The following is a 16,753-nucleotide window of genomic DNA, read 5'->3' as shown; positions in this document are numbered from 1 at the left end:
TAACACAACACTTCTGTCTGAACTAACCTATGTTTAGTATACTAATAGTGGTTAATACACCAAAGTACACTTACTATGTTAGATCACCTGACATTGCTAGATCAAATATTGGCGATTTGTTTATTACAGCCTATATTAGCAGGTTGAACTTGTACATACCTGTGTAAGCAAAATAAAACTGCATAGAAATGGGCCCTGAATGACTGAGCCCTTTGTGAATTGTTCAAACTCAACACCAGTTCTGTCTCTTGACATGTGCTTCGTTTCCAGCTGTGTAAGTACTCGGTAAATCTACCTTAAGGTGCTTATGGGGGAAAGCAAATGGTATCAGCACATTTGGACAATTGAAAGTTTGTGACATTTTAAAACAACATGTTTTAGTGATAATATGGAACTATTTATGTGTTCTACCTATATCCAATTACTATATATAATAGACATTTGACTGAGCTACAGGATGAGTATATTTCTTACCATTGAAATTTAGTTATATTAAATTAATGAGGTTTTCTGTCAGTGTCTTGCTGATGAGAAGTCGATTTTGACTTGAAAAGTCCTAGTGTTCATCTGAATTATGTTATCGTTATCTTTTAAATATTTATTTTAGTTGTGTTTGTGGGTGTGTGTGTATGTGTGTGTGTGTGTGTGTGTGTGAGAGAGAGAGAGAGAGAGAGAGAGAGAGAGAGAGAGAGAGAGAGAGAGAAAGAATGCACACACACACAATCACACACTGTGCACCCAAGTATATGTATGTGCAGTCCTTACATGAAGCAGCCCAAGGAGACCAGATTTCTGAGACTGGAGTTTAAAATGGTTGTAGACAGCCATGTAGGTTCTAGGAACTAAGCCTTGGTCCTCTGCAAAGGAAATAAACACTCATAACTGCAGAGTTCTCTCTCTAGCCCCTAGATATGCATACATAAACACATATAGTTTAAGGGAAATTTTCTCACCAGTGCTGACAGTGCTCTGGCAAAGAGTCATAGACTAGCCAACAGCAGACATGAGAAGTCTTGAGTTGTTGGAAATCCCACACAACGTTGTAGGACTCTGTAGTTGCTCTTAGTTACCTCCCAGAGACTGAAAGCGTCTCTATTGCTGAAGCCACCATTCAGACACAGGATCTGAAGGATCAGAATTGGATCTGACTTAAAAGTCTCCTTTTTGAGGACTAGCATTTGTGGTAACCACACAAGCTCTCTGTGGAAGGAAACAACCAATAATCCCAAGTAACTATGATACCTATGACCCACGATAATCACCAGCATGTCACGATAACCCTAAGGATACAGCAGCTCCAAGCATACTTAGACTGAAGATCTGGTCATCAAGGCAGAAATCATGCTGGTACCTAGACAACTACTTGGGACTAATGAGGTTATGGGTCTTGGAGAAAAACTCATAACCACCACTTCACTAAGGCAGCATAAATCCTATATGCATCACAAATATTTGTCTTTATACCCAGAGATAAGTTGGCTCTCATCCTTCATCGAGGAATGCAAGTGATTGTATGGCGCCAACCCCAGCGGATAGAACCACAATACAACCCCTGACCCTAAGGCCTAGGAAACATCTTGGGAGATAGGGCCAAAAAATTATAAAACCCAGAGGACCAAGAAATCTGCTGTGAAATTGTGTCCCCCTAGACATTTACAGGGAAGCTATATGCAATAAAATCTCAACAACATGGCAACCTAATCAAGACCTGAATAAGGAAGACACCAATGGAAAGAATGCTCATGGGTCCCCAACCCTGGACGAAGAGCTATAAACAACTAGAAAACGCTCAGAGAGGGATATGTTGTCCCCCCTAGGGAAAAGCTGCCTCACTGGTTACCCAGTACCAACTGGTCAACCCTGAAATCATATCATTATAACATAAGGAATGAAGGTTGTAGGCAAAGAAAAAGGAGCTATGGGTTTGAGAGAGAACAAGGGGAAGGTTCATGGGAGGTGGAGGGAAGAAAGGGACAGGGGGATCCATGCAATTATATTTTATTTTACAAAGTAACATGATATAAAAAAATAAACAAGCGCCACTAATAACGTTTGATGGAAGGGACAGAAAATAAATTTGAAGTCGTGAAAGTGAGAAGACCAACCACTCAAGCTGATAATTATGTATGAGGTCTTTCCATTTGAATGGTTGCCAGAAACCAGAGAGGATAGAGTTGATGGGCCAGTATGTCATGCTGGCACCAGGGACAGTCTGGAAGGAGAATAATCCAGATAATTGCTTAATTGCATACTCCTTAAAGAGAGAAATGGAAGCTCCCCAACGCCCATGGTTCACAGTAAATGTCTTTGATCTCGATCATTGATTAAACAAGAACCCAAGAATCTTTCTCCTACGGCTGGCTTGCCTCTGTGAGCTTGGATGTTTAAAGCCACAAGACTTAGCTTTTAACTGTTTCCTAACAGAAACTGCCAGGCCTTTGTGTTTTACTGTGCAAAGTTAAGCTTTGGATTAATTTCATAGTATTATACTTACAGTGAAAAAGAAAAGCAGATGATTTCTGGATACAAACATAATACAGGAAAGCCATAAACAAATGCTCCTACTGAGAGACAGTGCCTTGTACAGGTTATGACAGAGCATCCTGGCTCGGCCTGGATGGGACCTTCTTGGGTCACTTCTATCTTATTCTGTATGATCTATAAAGCCTTCATTGTGGCCTGTGTGTGTTAGCTTATTTGAATGCTCCGTGACTTAGGATTCAGTTTTGTATTGGTAAGTTGGGGGTGGTGAAAGCAGGGTATGGTAGGGTTCGTATAAGTTATTTCTGTAAAGCAGCGAGCCCCACACCCTGAATTCTGTAAGCTGCCTATAGTGGCCGCAGACATGCAATGCTGTTCACATTTTTGTCATGGCATGCTCACATAAAAGTGCTTTTTGTTTTTAAGTTAACCTTCATGGGCTATTTCTTTTTCTTTTAAAGACTGGTGGCTTAGACACAACGATCAGCGTGGTACAGCCTGTTTCATAAGCAGTGGTGAGAGAAAGGGGCCCTGTGTGTCCCATGCACATGTGCAGATAGGTGTTAACTCTAAGGCTTGACTCTTGGTGATTGACACATGTTTATGTCACATTCAGTGTGGCTTCTGGGATGGCATACGTCATTAGTGTGCTTTTTCCCTTTCCTTCTCTTCTATGCAGGCCTCTTGAGACTTATTTTTAGGGCCCTTTCTTTGAGCCGCATTTAATGATTGCCATTTTTATTCCTTTTGTACGATTAAAAATTAAATATCAAGCAGAATAGCTCCTTTAATTTCCCTGCGGAGCCGTAAAATGTTACCAGGAACCGTTTCTCGAGATCCGTAGCAATACCCTTTGTCAAAACAGAAGTATACTACAAAGCCAGGAAAACATTTACAAAGTGTTCTTAAGACTAGTACTTGTTAGGGCAGCGTGCCGGGGGATGTCCTGTCAGCAATGTACGGGTTCGCTTTTCCACATCCGCCTGCCGCAATCTCCGCTATCTCCGGCATCTCCCTCATGCTGGTCATGCTATCAGGTGTGGAGCAATACCTCACCATAGTTCTCACTTGCTTCTCCCTTATGATTAGACTCCCTTCCCCCTCACCCCTTCCACGCCCTCCACCCCTACCAGCTCCCCTCTCCCCCAGGTCCACTACTCCACTGTTTCCCCTCGAGAAAGAACAGGCTTCCCAGGGATATCAACCGAACACGGTGTAATATGGAGTAAGACGAGGCGCAGACTCACACCATGGCTAAACTACACCTTCTGAGCATCCTTAACTCTTCTCTTGAAGGATGTCTATTTGGGCCGTTTCCCCAGTCCTTCATCTGATTCCGTGCCACCGAGTCACATTCAGTGTATGGATCCCTTTCCGGATGTGTAGGTTTCAGATGCAATCTCCCATTTCATTGGTTACTGTTCCATTCCAAATGTTTCCTCTGCTACGCATTTTCCCCAGTTCGATATTATCTTATTGTTCATTTTTATTTCTTTCTCTGTGCTTCTGCTGTCAGATCTAGGAAATAACTCTCAAAACCAATACTGACGACTTCTGTTTTCTCCTAGGCTTTTTATGGTTTGAGGGCATCTATATAAGCTTCTAATGTTTTTTTCAGACAGCTTTGTATCTAATATAAGTACGGATTCAGTCTTAGCCTTTGCACATGGCTGTCTATTTCTTGTGTGTTTATTGGGAAGACGACCATGTCCCCATTGTGTATTCCTACTAATAACCTCAAAACTTAGTTGACTACCTGTGTATGCATTTATTTCTCGTCTTCCTATATTTTAAGAATGTCCATGTATATTTTCACATACAAATTATCTTGTTAGTAAAAATTAATTGAATTCCTCCTACAAATTAATTCCGTGTTATAATTTGGAACAGGAAAATATGGTGTCTCCACATTTATTTTTCCAAGTTCTCTGACTCCTTGGTTTCTTTGATGGTTTCATGTGAACTAAGAATTTTTTTTCTATTGTAGTGAAAGCAATACCATCAGAATCTTTATAGAGATTACATTTTATGACTGGGTGGTATATGGCCATTTTAGCTGTTTATTTAATACATGGGTATAAGACATCTTTCCAGCCATTTGCATCTTCAGTTTTTTTTAGTGTAAAGATATTTATTTATTTGTTTATTTATTTTGGTTAAATCTATGTCTAGGTAGCTTTGTTTCTTTTGAGTCTTTATTAGGGGAACTATATTCCTAGTTTCTTTACTGATCATATTAGTCAGGGTTCTCTAGAGTCACAGAACTTATAGAATGTCTCTCTATATTGAGGGAATTCTTTGTGTTGACTTAAAGTTTGTAGTCCAACTAACCTAACAATGGGCAACTGTGGATGGGAAGTCCAAGAATCTAGGAGTTGCTCGGTCCCATGAGGCTGGTTGCTTCAGCTGGTCTTCTGTAGATGTAGATGCGGGCACATAAGTGTAAGCAAGCAGAGGAGAGAGAATGTTCTTTCTTCCAATGTCCTTATATGGGTCTCCAGCAGAAGTGGCCCAGATTAAAGGTGTGTACCACCATGCCTGGATCTGGGACTTGCTTTGTCCCAGGCTGATCTTGAACTCAGAGATGTCCTAGCCTCAGTCTCCTGTGATTAAAGGCATGTACTACCTGGCCTAAACTTTCGATGTCCTCAAGATCTCCATGCCAAGATACTGCTCAGAAACTTGCATCTTCTAGCCTCAAGATCTAGATCCCAAGTGTGTCCTCCAATTCTGGATCATAATTCATTCCAGATATAGGCAAGTTGACAACCAGGAGTAGCCACTACACTGATATTTTGCTGTGAGTGTGTAGATACATGACTGATGGTAATATTGACTTCTCTATCCACCAACTTCTCCCACACTTTTAATTCAAATAGTTTGTGATGGTTTAGTGTTTCTAAACATGCAAGTATGTCAAATGAAAGCAGATAATATAATATCCTCTGCCATTGTATTTTCTTTGCCTAATTTCTCTAGCCACACTTCTATGCTCAAAGAGAAGTAATGAGAATAGGGCCCCTGTCTTGTTCCTGAGAAGGGAAAACTAAGTGTTCTCCACCTATAGTGCGCAATGTCTCAGTTAGGGTTTTACTGCTGTGAGCAGACACCATGACCATGGCAACTCTTATAAAGGACAACAATTAATTGGGGCTACCTTACAGGTTCAGAGGTTCGGTTCATTATCATCAAGCATGGCAGCATCCAGGCAGGCATGGTGCAGGAAGAGCTGAGAGTTCTACATCTTTGTCTGAAGGCTGCTAATGGAAGACTGATGTCAAGGCAGCTAGGATGAGGGTCTTAAGCCCACACACCCAGTGACACACCTATTCCAACAATGTTCCAGTTCCTAATAGTGCCATTCCCTGGGCCAAGAATATAAAAACCATCACACACACTGAGTGTATCATGTATCAATTCTGTTGAGGTACATTCTTACTGTAATCACATACATCAGTCTCTCACCAATGGCTTAGCTATACAATTGGATGTTCTATCCATCCTAAGAATGTAGTAAACTCACACAGACATTTCACGGCTTGTGGCCTCATAGTTGAGTATTACATGACTCTGTATCTAATCTCTGGAGTTGCTGTTGTTTGTTTGTTTAATATGAAAGGGTGCTGAATTTTTAATCAAAAGATATTTTATACCTATGATGGTGGTCATGATTATGACTCTTCATTTTTATAAATTAATGTATCATATTGATTGATTTGTCCGTGCTTGCCTCTCCTTGCATCCTATGAGTAGCTTCTACCTGTTTTAGTGTGCAAGCCTTCTTTAGGCTGCCAGTTTGCTAAGAAAAATTATACCTTTGTTCATTGGGAATACTTTTCTGTAACATTTGTGTGTGTGTGTGTGTGTGTGTGTGTGTGTGTGTGTGTGTGTGTGTGTGTGTGTGTGTTTGTGCCTAACCTTGTTATCCAGTAATGCTATCTTATAAATTGAACTGACAAGCTTTTCTTTCTGCTGAATATTAGGAGTGTCTGGGAAGGGGTGGCTACAACTGATCTTAATGACTTTGTGTCATTCTCTTGTGAAGTCATGTGGTCCACCTGTACTAGGAGGCCTCTGATTAGTGATCCAGTCCTTTATTTAATCTTGTTCTATTCAGACTGCTTTCTGATGTGTTCTTGGTGGACTGTGCTTTTCTAGGGGATGCATCCATTGCTCTGGGTTGTCTCAGTAAGTGCTTTGTCCTTGCTTATGATATTCTCTTACAATCACCCGCAGGTCTGGGGTATGCATTTTACTGTTTTACTTTCTTTTGTTTTGCTTTGTTGATTTGCAGCATTTGTTGCCAAAGGTTTGCTAGGTTTATCTTTTCTTTGTCTTGCCAGTGCTTTGCTTTGTTTCTATTGTTTATATATTGCCTCTTAATTCTGATCTCCTTTGGGCTTCATTGTTTTTAGAGTTCCTCAGGGTACAAAGTTAAGCTTCTTGGTGAGATGCTCTCTTTTGTTTTAATATAGGAGGTTATGCTATAGACTTCTTGCTGCTCTTGTCTTATCCCTGTTCTTTGGTCTGTTCATTTCTATCTTACCTGTCTTTAGATCCTTCTTCATTTCATTTTTCATTTTTTCTTTGACAAGGGGCATTCTGGAGCATGTTTAATTTACAGGTTTGTGAATTGTCTAGAATTCCTTCTGTTGTTTATCTCTAGTTACTTCTTTGAGATTAGAAATGGTTTTTGCTGTGGTTGTCACACAGCACAGCCCCTTAGGAACCTTATAACAGTCTCATGAGGTGTTGATTACGTCGTGGTGCTTACTTGAAGTACCTTATATATGGTACCCAAAGTGTCTCAGGATGGATTTTTACTTTCACTTACTATAGCAGAAGAAAACATGAAATTTCTATATAACAGATCATCATTCAAAAGTTTAGAGATGTAATGTGTCTTTTCTATATGTGGGTAAATAATCGGTAGGGAATATTTTATATTCATTATATCAAAGTAGGTCTTGCTTCAGATGGAGCTCATAGAAAAGGAAAAAGGAACTTTTGAGAAATCTAATGTGCCGATTTTATCCATTTTCAATTGAAAGGGACTTCCAGGAAAATTCTTATTACTCATTTTGAGTTATTAAAGGTTGTTATGTATATATCACAGGACTTTCCTCGAGGCTCAGGAGTCTTCACAGAGGAGGGAGCAGAACGATTGTAGGAACACTGTGATGGCCAACTTCCAGGAAATACTGTTTTCTAGACACAATAGGCAGTTGCATGTGTTAAACTAACACCAACTCAACAATATTCACAAGACCTGCACAAGCTCAAGACAGACAAAATCCCAACTGGAGAGAGTGGAGTGGGTGGGAATGAAATCTCAACCCTGTTGAGGGTAGCATTTGGCAGTTGCTAAGAGAAGAGATTTTATTGATGTCAGCCTCTAGGGCAGACCTAATCCCAGGGAGACCTAACCCCAGACCAGACCCAACCCCAGGGAGACCTAACCCCAGGCTAGACCCAACCACAAGGCTCTCTCCCTTCCTTTGTTCCTTCTTTCTTCTTTTTTCTTTCTTGCACTTAAGCTGACCCTTTTTTTACATAGTTTCAAATGATATACAGATGACAACATTCCAGCAGCCCAGTTTCAGTCTAGATAATTTTTTTTCTGGATCAAGTCTCAGTGTGCACATTTCAAGATGTCTTTTAATGTTGATATTTTTAAAAAAGCTAATCTGATCATTTTGTGGAAAGCTTAATTTCGACAAATACTAAATTCTATGTATAAGTCGTAATATTTTAAGGCCATTATGAAGACTCATGAGAACAGAACAGGGAATGTGTTGTAAACAATGGGAAATGGTCCCGAGGCAAGAGGCCTTCCACACACTCTCTTGCATTTAGAGGGAAAGAAGCTTGCTGTGTGTGGTCAAGCAAAGAGCCAGTGGAATCCAGGGGCCTCTCACCTTTTACCAGCTACCTATGTGTTCACATACTGTTCTGGGACCTCAGTTCAAAGTGTGAATGTAATGGAAACTATATAGTATTCTCTTTGGGACACTAATAAAAGTTACCAGGGTCATTAGTAATCCTGTTATTCTTCACATTTCTTTCACAATCCATGTTGTTCTTCAGGGGATCTCTTGGAAGAGACGTTATCATAATTTATTGTTTGTTTTAAAGAAAATACCAAGTTGACATATTTTTCTCATCCTCTGGAGACTACACTTTGGGGTGGGTATTTATAGACATTAGTGGAGCAGAGACAGCCAGCCCTCGTGAGTATCAGCATCGTTGTATGATGAGCTTCTTGTTCGTTGCAGGACTGTTCTCTTCACCCTGACTTCCGTGGTGGTACTCGTCATCACGACCGACTGGATCAGCTGGGACAAACTGAACCGTGGATTTCTGCCCAGTGATGAAGTTTCCAGAGCCTTCCTTGCTTCTTTCATCTTGGTCTTTGACCTCCTTATCGTGATGCAGGTGAGTGTCTGTGTTCCCTATTCTCTCTGAAGTTGGTCTCTGCTTTCTTCTTAGCATGGGTTCTATGTTGTGAGAGAAGAACTTAGTTATGGTTGTGGTTAATGGGGCTTCTCTATTCAGTTCCTCAGCAACTTTCCTGGGCAGAAACAAACAACTGGTGTGTGTGTGTGTGTGTGTGTGTGTGTGTGTGTGTGTGTGCCTGAGAGAGAGAGAGAAGAGGGGTGGGGAGGGAGAGGAACAGAGGAAGAGGGATGGGGAGAGAATTCATTTCATGAATATTGTTAGGCGTATCCTGGAAATAATGTACTGCTATTATTATTGTTGTTGATGTTACTTTTATTATTAAGCATGGACTATGCAGGAAGCAAAACAAAAAAAAAAGTAGAACCCCCACACACACCCCAAAACTGTCATTTGTTGAGCAGAGAACTCAAAGATCAAAATGGTAGAAAGCCAGCAATGCAGAGAAATTGTCAAAGCAACCCGGGGTTGAAATGGAGTAGTGGGAAAGTGCTTTCTGGTTATGAAATGATCATTTTCAGCATTCACCAGAGACACTTCCATTTCACATAAACAGTATTTCCACCCTGCTTAGCAATAGATATTTTTGTAAAACATTTTCGAGCTAGTGTGTGTCACTGGTGATGACTGCTGGCGGGAGTGTTTGCAGTGTGGGAGTGTTTTTTTTTTTTTTTTTTTCTTGAAAGAGACAGAAGGAGGGAGACATTTGTGATTTCTTGGTGCTTTATCTTGCTCATTAAATGTCTATCCATTTGCTAGACATTTTTTGTATTGCTTTCATAAGGCAGTTTCGTTTCCCCTCTGGAGGCTCTATAAGTCACGAGAACAATGGCTGCCATTGCCAAAGGGGAAGGGAACTCCACTGTGTTCTGAATTTATTCGAGACTTTGCAGGATAGCAGATTGGTTTGTTTTTGGTTTCTAGAGGCAAAGAGGGGCCTTTATGAGAGCTATTGTGTTGTAGAAAAGCAGAACAATAGTGTCTTGTTTTGTTACATATCCTGGGCATTGGCTTCCATGTGGTACTTATAGTCTATCTTCTAATGGGTTGTATTTTGAAATACATTATGGTTGAAAACTATCTGAAGACATAAGCTTGAAAATTTCTGTCCCTTCTAGAAACAGATATGCGGCCTTTTCATTTTCTGCAAGACACTAGCGTAGAGAGAAAGGCTTGGGCATAAGGTCAGGCATCATTGGTGGGCTCGGTTTTGTACCGCATTAGCTGCAGGACCTGTTCTACAGAGCTCCAATTTGAGTTTTTAACAGTTATGCAATGATTTGTCACATATTACTGTATCAAGTCTACTTTACCTTATTCTGTTTCCTAATTAATATTCTTTCTAATGTTAAAATCTCTCTCTGGTTAACTAGCCCCACTGGTACTTCCGACCCCATTTTAGAGCCAAAGGTACGAACAGCTGAATAGACTATTATCTCCTTTGATTGGTTCAGATTTGTGTGCAGCTCCATCCTCGGATGACACTGCATGCTCGCCCTTCTTCTGTGCTTATGCAAATTTTAAGTATTCCTCCAAGTGAGTTCACAAAAGCCAAGGACTTCACGTGGGAAGACACGGTATTAGAATGTGTATGAATTATAGTTCCATGCAAAAAAGTGCCCAATAAAGACAAACAGAGCAAAGGAAAGCTAGCTAGATGCTATACTTGCAGAGAGAGCAGGATTGAAACACAAAGGGTATTCTAGACTTTTTTTAAAAATAAATTTTAACACACAAAAATATACAGTCAGTAAAATGCTGACCGGTCCAGAGCATCCTGAGACCCGTTGACAAGATGACATGTCTGTGCTGAGGAGTCACTCAATTTCAACCATGTTGGCTGCAAGTAAGGTACAGCCTGCCAGTGAGGTTTCATCAGAGGGGAAGGAGGGTCTGAATTATAGGAACACCGAGGGCACTTCACGAGAAAGGATGCCATTGTCTCTTCAAAGAGGAGACTGAGTCAACAGAAAACAGACAAAGTCTGTGGTACCCACCCTGGTCCCCACCACCCCCATCTTTGGTTGCTTCCTACAGCAAAGCAGCTTCTTCAAATTTCAGTTTATAAGGAAGCGAAGGGTCATAGCTGGCACCCCTGAGGGTGACCATTGTGGTGTTCCTGTGCTCCGTGCTGATTCTCTAGGGCCTGTCCACCAATCCTCAAATGACAGGTCAGTGTGGGAGATGGCAGGACCAGAGATAGAGATGCAGTTTGAAGAAAAAGGAGAAACTGGGTCCGAAAATCTCAAATTATATGTTATTTACTAAAAGGAGGAGGTGTTGAGAGGAGTCTTTAGAGGTAGAACTCTCGGACCCTTTGCTCTGTCCTTCAACCCCGTGTCACTCTATAGGGCTGATCAATGAATCTTTCTCCATCTTCTGTGTTTCAACAGTTCCTTCTCCTTTCTCTGCTATTATCCCAGTGTGGAGTCTCCTCTATACCATTAAAAATAACCAATAGGACCTTCTTTCTCCTCTTTCCTTTCCACCATATGCACTAGATTTCGTAATCTTTCAAGAAGAAAGGATTTTTTTTGTGTGTTTTGCACACTACTTCTCAGCCACAGGCATCATCAACAGCTCTTCCTGATCCCCAAACAAAGTTCCTAACCTATCACTCATCTCTCAGTACTCCCCACTGTGAGGTGCAGGCTGTTTCCTCCCGTGTTTACCATTCTCCATCCTACCCGACTCTGAAGCTCTTCATTCTTCATCCAGTATGCCTATTCCCTGTATATCCAGGAGCCCCTTTCTCCTGGCCAGACTTTGTCTCCCCTGCTCTACTGGGATTTAGGATGATAGTCCCCCTTCTGGAAGGCACATTATCACTTCCCCACTGGCCCTTCCAAAGCACCTTTCCCCACACTGCAGACCAGCAAGCTCCCTTTTCCTTGCTCTTGTGTTCATTGCCCTAGCTACCGCCTTTAGTAGCTCATAATCCTTGCTTGATAAGGATGGTCAGATAGACGTTCAACTTCAAGTCTTATGCCAGCCGTGGTCCTCACATAGAAGCTCTAGACTCAGCACATGTGGGAAGGCTGCTCATTCAGGAAATTGTCTCAGAATGAGTCTGTTCTTCTAGCACTTGAAAAAGCCGCATACGGTCCTAACAAGTTCATGGCCAACCAGACCGTGACCCAATTCATGCCATCATCATAGAGTTTCAGGTGAAAGAAAAATGGAAAAATTAGAAAGATCAGGGAAAGGATGGTTTCCTAAAGAGCCCCAGCTTTTTAGAGCATCTAAAGGATTGAAAAGCAATTTATTCCAGGCCTCTGTAAAGGCAGGTGATTGCCACCTGCACTACAGAAAAATGGTGCCACATTTGAATCAAACATTAAAAACAACATTAGATTGTTCTTCCTGGTGCCTTGGGTTAAATCCAGAGCCACTCTGTGTTACACATGGGTTCTACCCCAAGCTCACTTCAGCCCTAAGAATGTGATACTATTCCTATAAAGGCTTAACTTTTAAGAAAATGAGTAAAACATTAGCCAAACAAGAAGAATGCATCTTTTGGGAGGGAGATGTAATTATTTTGTGTATGTTCATGAAATGGGCTTTTCTACGTTCATCATTAAAACTCATTGTTTCACATGCTCTGGGGTTTGGGTAAAGTAATCCGAAGTAAGACAAAAGCAGATTCCAGAAAATGATGCATGACTCATAAGATGGGCATGTTATAGGATACATGTAGAGTTTAGAGAGGAAAATCTGTCTTAAGAAACTTTTCTCCCACATCCCCTTTACTGTCTCTGGTGATATCATTCGATCTCTATGATTTCCCTCATTCCACTGCTTGAGTGTTTAGTTTGCACCGTGCACTGCCCGCTCTTTCTGATCAGTTGGTAAAAGGAGTCGAAACAGATTATGGAATAGACAAGAGTGAAAGTGTCAAAGGAATTTCCGAAAGAAGGATGAATGGGGACAGGAGTAGATGGAGGGGCTCTTCAAGGAACCTAGGAGAGCAGAGGTTGGTGAGAATAGGGAACCAGTCAAAGATCTTGTCTTCTGGAGCAGCAGAATTACCATCCAAGTAAGATCTGCTCTGTCCAGATAGGGCAGGCAACACAGTAATAACTGGTATGGATCTGGAGAAAGAAGACAGAGGAAATGGGGTTTAAAGACCCCAAGGGTCTTGTCTACAGACCCCATGGGTGCATAGCATGGTTTCCAGTTTGATGGAAATATGAGTGAAGGACTGGTTACTTTTCAGGAGGACGGCCATTATTTGGAATTCTTTGAGTAGAAATGGCTCAGCAGTGCTGTTCTCACTTTGGAAATCTTTCCATGCTCCGCTTTTAGGCATTTTTGCATCTACTATGAAGGGCAATAAGAGAGGAAATTCATCTATGTAAAATAAGCGATTGTGTGTGTGTGTGTGTGTGTGTGTGTGTGTGTGTTTGTGTATCTGTGTGGGTTTGTGTGTGTCTGTGTATATGTGTGCTGTGTGTGCATGTGTGTTAATCTGTGTGTGTGTCTCTGTGTATATGTGTGGTCTGTATGTGTACGTATGTGTATGTGTGTGTGTGTGTGTGTGTGTGTGTGTGTGCTAGACAAGAATGAAAGGAGGGAAGAGAAGGAAGGAGGCAGGAAGAAGAACAGAAAAACAAATGTTAAGAACCAAGAAGGAATGAAGAGCAGAATTCTCCAGTGTGTGGGGAGCAGTAGTGGGTGGGGTGGGCAATGGCAGAGACCATTGGGCCTGATGGCCTATGTCCATCCTTCAGTTTCCATTTGTTCTCACCACCCACAGATGCTTCATGTGACTGGACTCAGGAGAATTGCTAAGAAAGACTATCATAGACTATTAAACTGTCTGACTAGATGGATGTAAGCTAATGGCAGCTGCTTTACAAGTACACAGGAAGCAGAGGCAGCAATGGGAGGGTATCTGTGAATGTACACAGGTGTACTTATAGACAGTAGTAGAACCCAAGCTAGCATTGCTTAGTCTTCTGGGTAGTAGAGCAAGAAGATTAAGAGTCTGGCCACTGAAAACTGGCTTTCAGGATTGCAGCCTGATGTCTGCCCTTTCATAGCTGCATGGTTTTGAGACTGGTACTTAACTGAAGCTGGGCTAATCCTGATTGGATATGGCTCAATATTCTAGGGAATTTTTCCTTCCATATTGCTGCTCAGAAGGATTAACTGTACATCGAGGAAATGTTCAGACATCTTGAAATATTGCAAGTATGGTTCACACTGAAGTCACATCACTGATAGGACTGACAAAATATGTGAAGAATTGTATATCATCCTATTAAGGATGACTCAACTTGAGTTCTAAGCAGTATGGGCTTGAAACTAATGATTATTTTAAGAAAGTTTTCCTTAAATGTTGAGAATGCTTTAGGAATAAGCCATGCTAAAAAAAGGCAGGCAAGAGACTAGGCTTGTAGCTCGGTGGTAGAGTTACTATTGAACATTGTGTAGGCCCCAAGGTTTCATGCACCATATACAAACAATGAGATCCCATCACTGTAGGAAAGGGGGAGGGGGTGTGTTTACATGATCATCTTTTATATGTGACATATTAAGGGTCTCACCAACATATAAGCAGTAGAAACACACAGAAAACATTTACTGGTTAGAAATAACAGGATCCCTTTAAGAAGAGGCTGAAAGGAGAGTTCCCCAGGATGACTCTGACAACATTTCTAGCTGAGCTGGTTCCCCAATCATTTATCAAACTCTTTAAAGTGAGAGTCACATCTGTTTCATTTACATGTGTTCCTCCTGTGTAAGATCCCAAGAATATTGCAGATATTTAAGGATGCTTGGCTGGAGAGATGGCTCAGCGGTTAAGAGCACTGGCTGCTCTCCCAGAGGTCCTGAGTTCAATTCCCAGCAACCACATGGTGGCTCACAGACCATCTGTAATGGGATCTGATGCCCTCTTCTGGTGTGTCTGAAGACAGCAATGACATACTCATATTTATAAAATAAATAAAATTTATAAAAGGATATTTAAAAAAATTCTTGTTAAACTTAATAATCTACTTTAAGATTTCAAGAAATAGGTCAGAATGAAGGTAGAACATTTGACCAAAGCCAAAAGATGGAATGAAATTCGTACCTTGGGGAAGTCCAGCTGGTGGGGAGAGAGGGAAAGGGGGATGTTAGTCAAAGAATAGGACATTCCAGTTAGACAGGAGCTGCAGGCCTTGATGGTCTGTCGCCCAACATGGTAGGCATAGTTAGGATACATTATGTGCTCTGCAGTTGCTGACAAGACTCGATTTGATGGTTCTCACTATAAAAGAATGATACACATGTGAGGTGACTCCATAATGAACTCGATTTAAATAATCACATAATATATATATATATATATATATATATATATATATATATATATATATATATATATATGTATATGTATATATATAAATCAGAAAGTCTAACAAACCCTGTAAGTACGTAGGTGCCAAATAAAATGATATTTTAACAGAGACAAAAGAAGAAATAAAATAGAAGTTGATGATATAAAGCTACCTCTATTCATATTCAAAGACAGCCACACCCATATACATGTACATCTGTGTGTATGTGTAATACATATGTACACATCTATTCATAGCTTAGGTTCATGTGAGCTAAGGTAATGGGAAGCCATGCAGAGGAGAGACTGCTAAAAAAATTTCAAAGGATAACAGTTGGTAAATCCTCATATGGTTGACACATCTTTTTATTGTTGCTCTTTTAAATTTATTTATATGCTTGTCTGTTACCTTTGTATTTCTTAAAATACCTTTCCAGAAAGGAAATTGTTTAGCCAGTAGCTTTATTTTTAACACTGTTCATCTTTATTAATCCATTGCTTTATGTCATAACTATTGTTGCTGAACAGAAGAATCAATAACAGAGTGAAAATATCATTCACAAGAGCCAAATGGTGTGTGATATTTCAGGAGGTAAACTGTTTGTAAACAGTGCACGCGTGAACAAGTGGTAATATTATCTCTGGTCATTCTTAGTGAAGTATCATTTTACAGTGATTAGATATCAAAATAAAATATGAATAATTTACACACCTATGCATTTTAAAAGACCCTTTGGTCAGAAAGCACTTGATTATAAGTGACTTACCCAGAAACAGTTCTTAATTCACTAAGAACTAATTATAGAAATTCCATGCTACAAACATTTCCTTGTGTAACAGATTTGAAATATGTGTTCTCTGTTTTATGTGTGGTTCTGAGAAGCAGGTTGACAGTTAATAATACACATTGTGACTTTTGTTAAGATTTTATTTTAAAATTTATACTGATCCAACTTTACCAGAATATTTCTTCTAACCTTACTGTGTGCAGAGTAAACTCATGCCATAGCATAGGCTAGAGCAACAAGCGTTAATCTATTTTGATTTAAATAGCCACAATGTTTTGATACATTGAATTATATTTCAGAATAAATGTCTCTGACTGCTATTGCTTTATGGGAGATTTGCAAAGCACGGTGTAAGTGTCTAAGCTGACTTAATGTGGTCTTCGTGTTTAGTAGTGTTTTATATAACTTCTCCCAAGTGTCTCACTGTGGTCTTTGGGTTTAGGAGTGTCTAATGGAACTTCTCCCAAGTGTTTTGAATACTTTCTTCATGATGCTTTATATCACCATGCTACCGACCCAATCCTTGCACACCTGTCTTCAAACAGTATGGTCGCACTTTCTACTTTCAGCCCCAAGGATGGCCTGAAGTAAGGGGCTTAAACATGCGTTAATACCTAGATTCATAATAAACACCTACTCTGTTATTGTCCACAGCCATGGGGCTGAACTCTTAATTTTGCTTATTGCTACAAGTTTGCCCTTG

General features: G+C 40.5%; 1 protein-coding gene across 1 annotated transcript in view; it reads left to right on the top strand.

Annotated features, from left to right (window-relative positions):
* Positions 1–16,753, top strand: part of TMEM117 (transmembrane protein 117) — a 404,345-nt gene that overhangs the window by 322,761 nt on the left and 64,831 nt on the right. The window contains exon 6 of the mRNA XM_080939837.1: positions 8,757–8,916. Within this exon, the coding sequence (XP_080795963.1) occupies positions 8,757–8,916 (160 nt within the window). The remainder of the gene's footprint in view (positions 1–8,756; positions 8,917–16,753) is intronic.

This window comes from Micromys minutus (assembly GCF_963924665.1).
Source record: "Micromys minutus genome assembly, chromosome: 27".
Lineage (NCBI taxonomy): Eukaryota > Metazoa > Chordata > Mammalia > Rodentia > Muridae > Micromys > Micromys minutus.
Note: the sequence above shows the minus strand (reverse complement) of the source record. Positions and strands in the feature narration are given on the sequence as shown.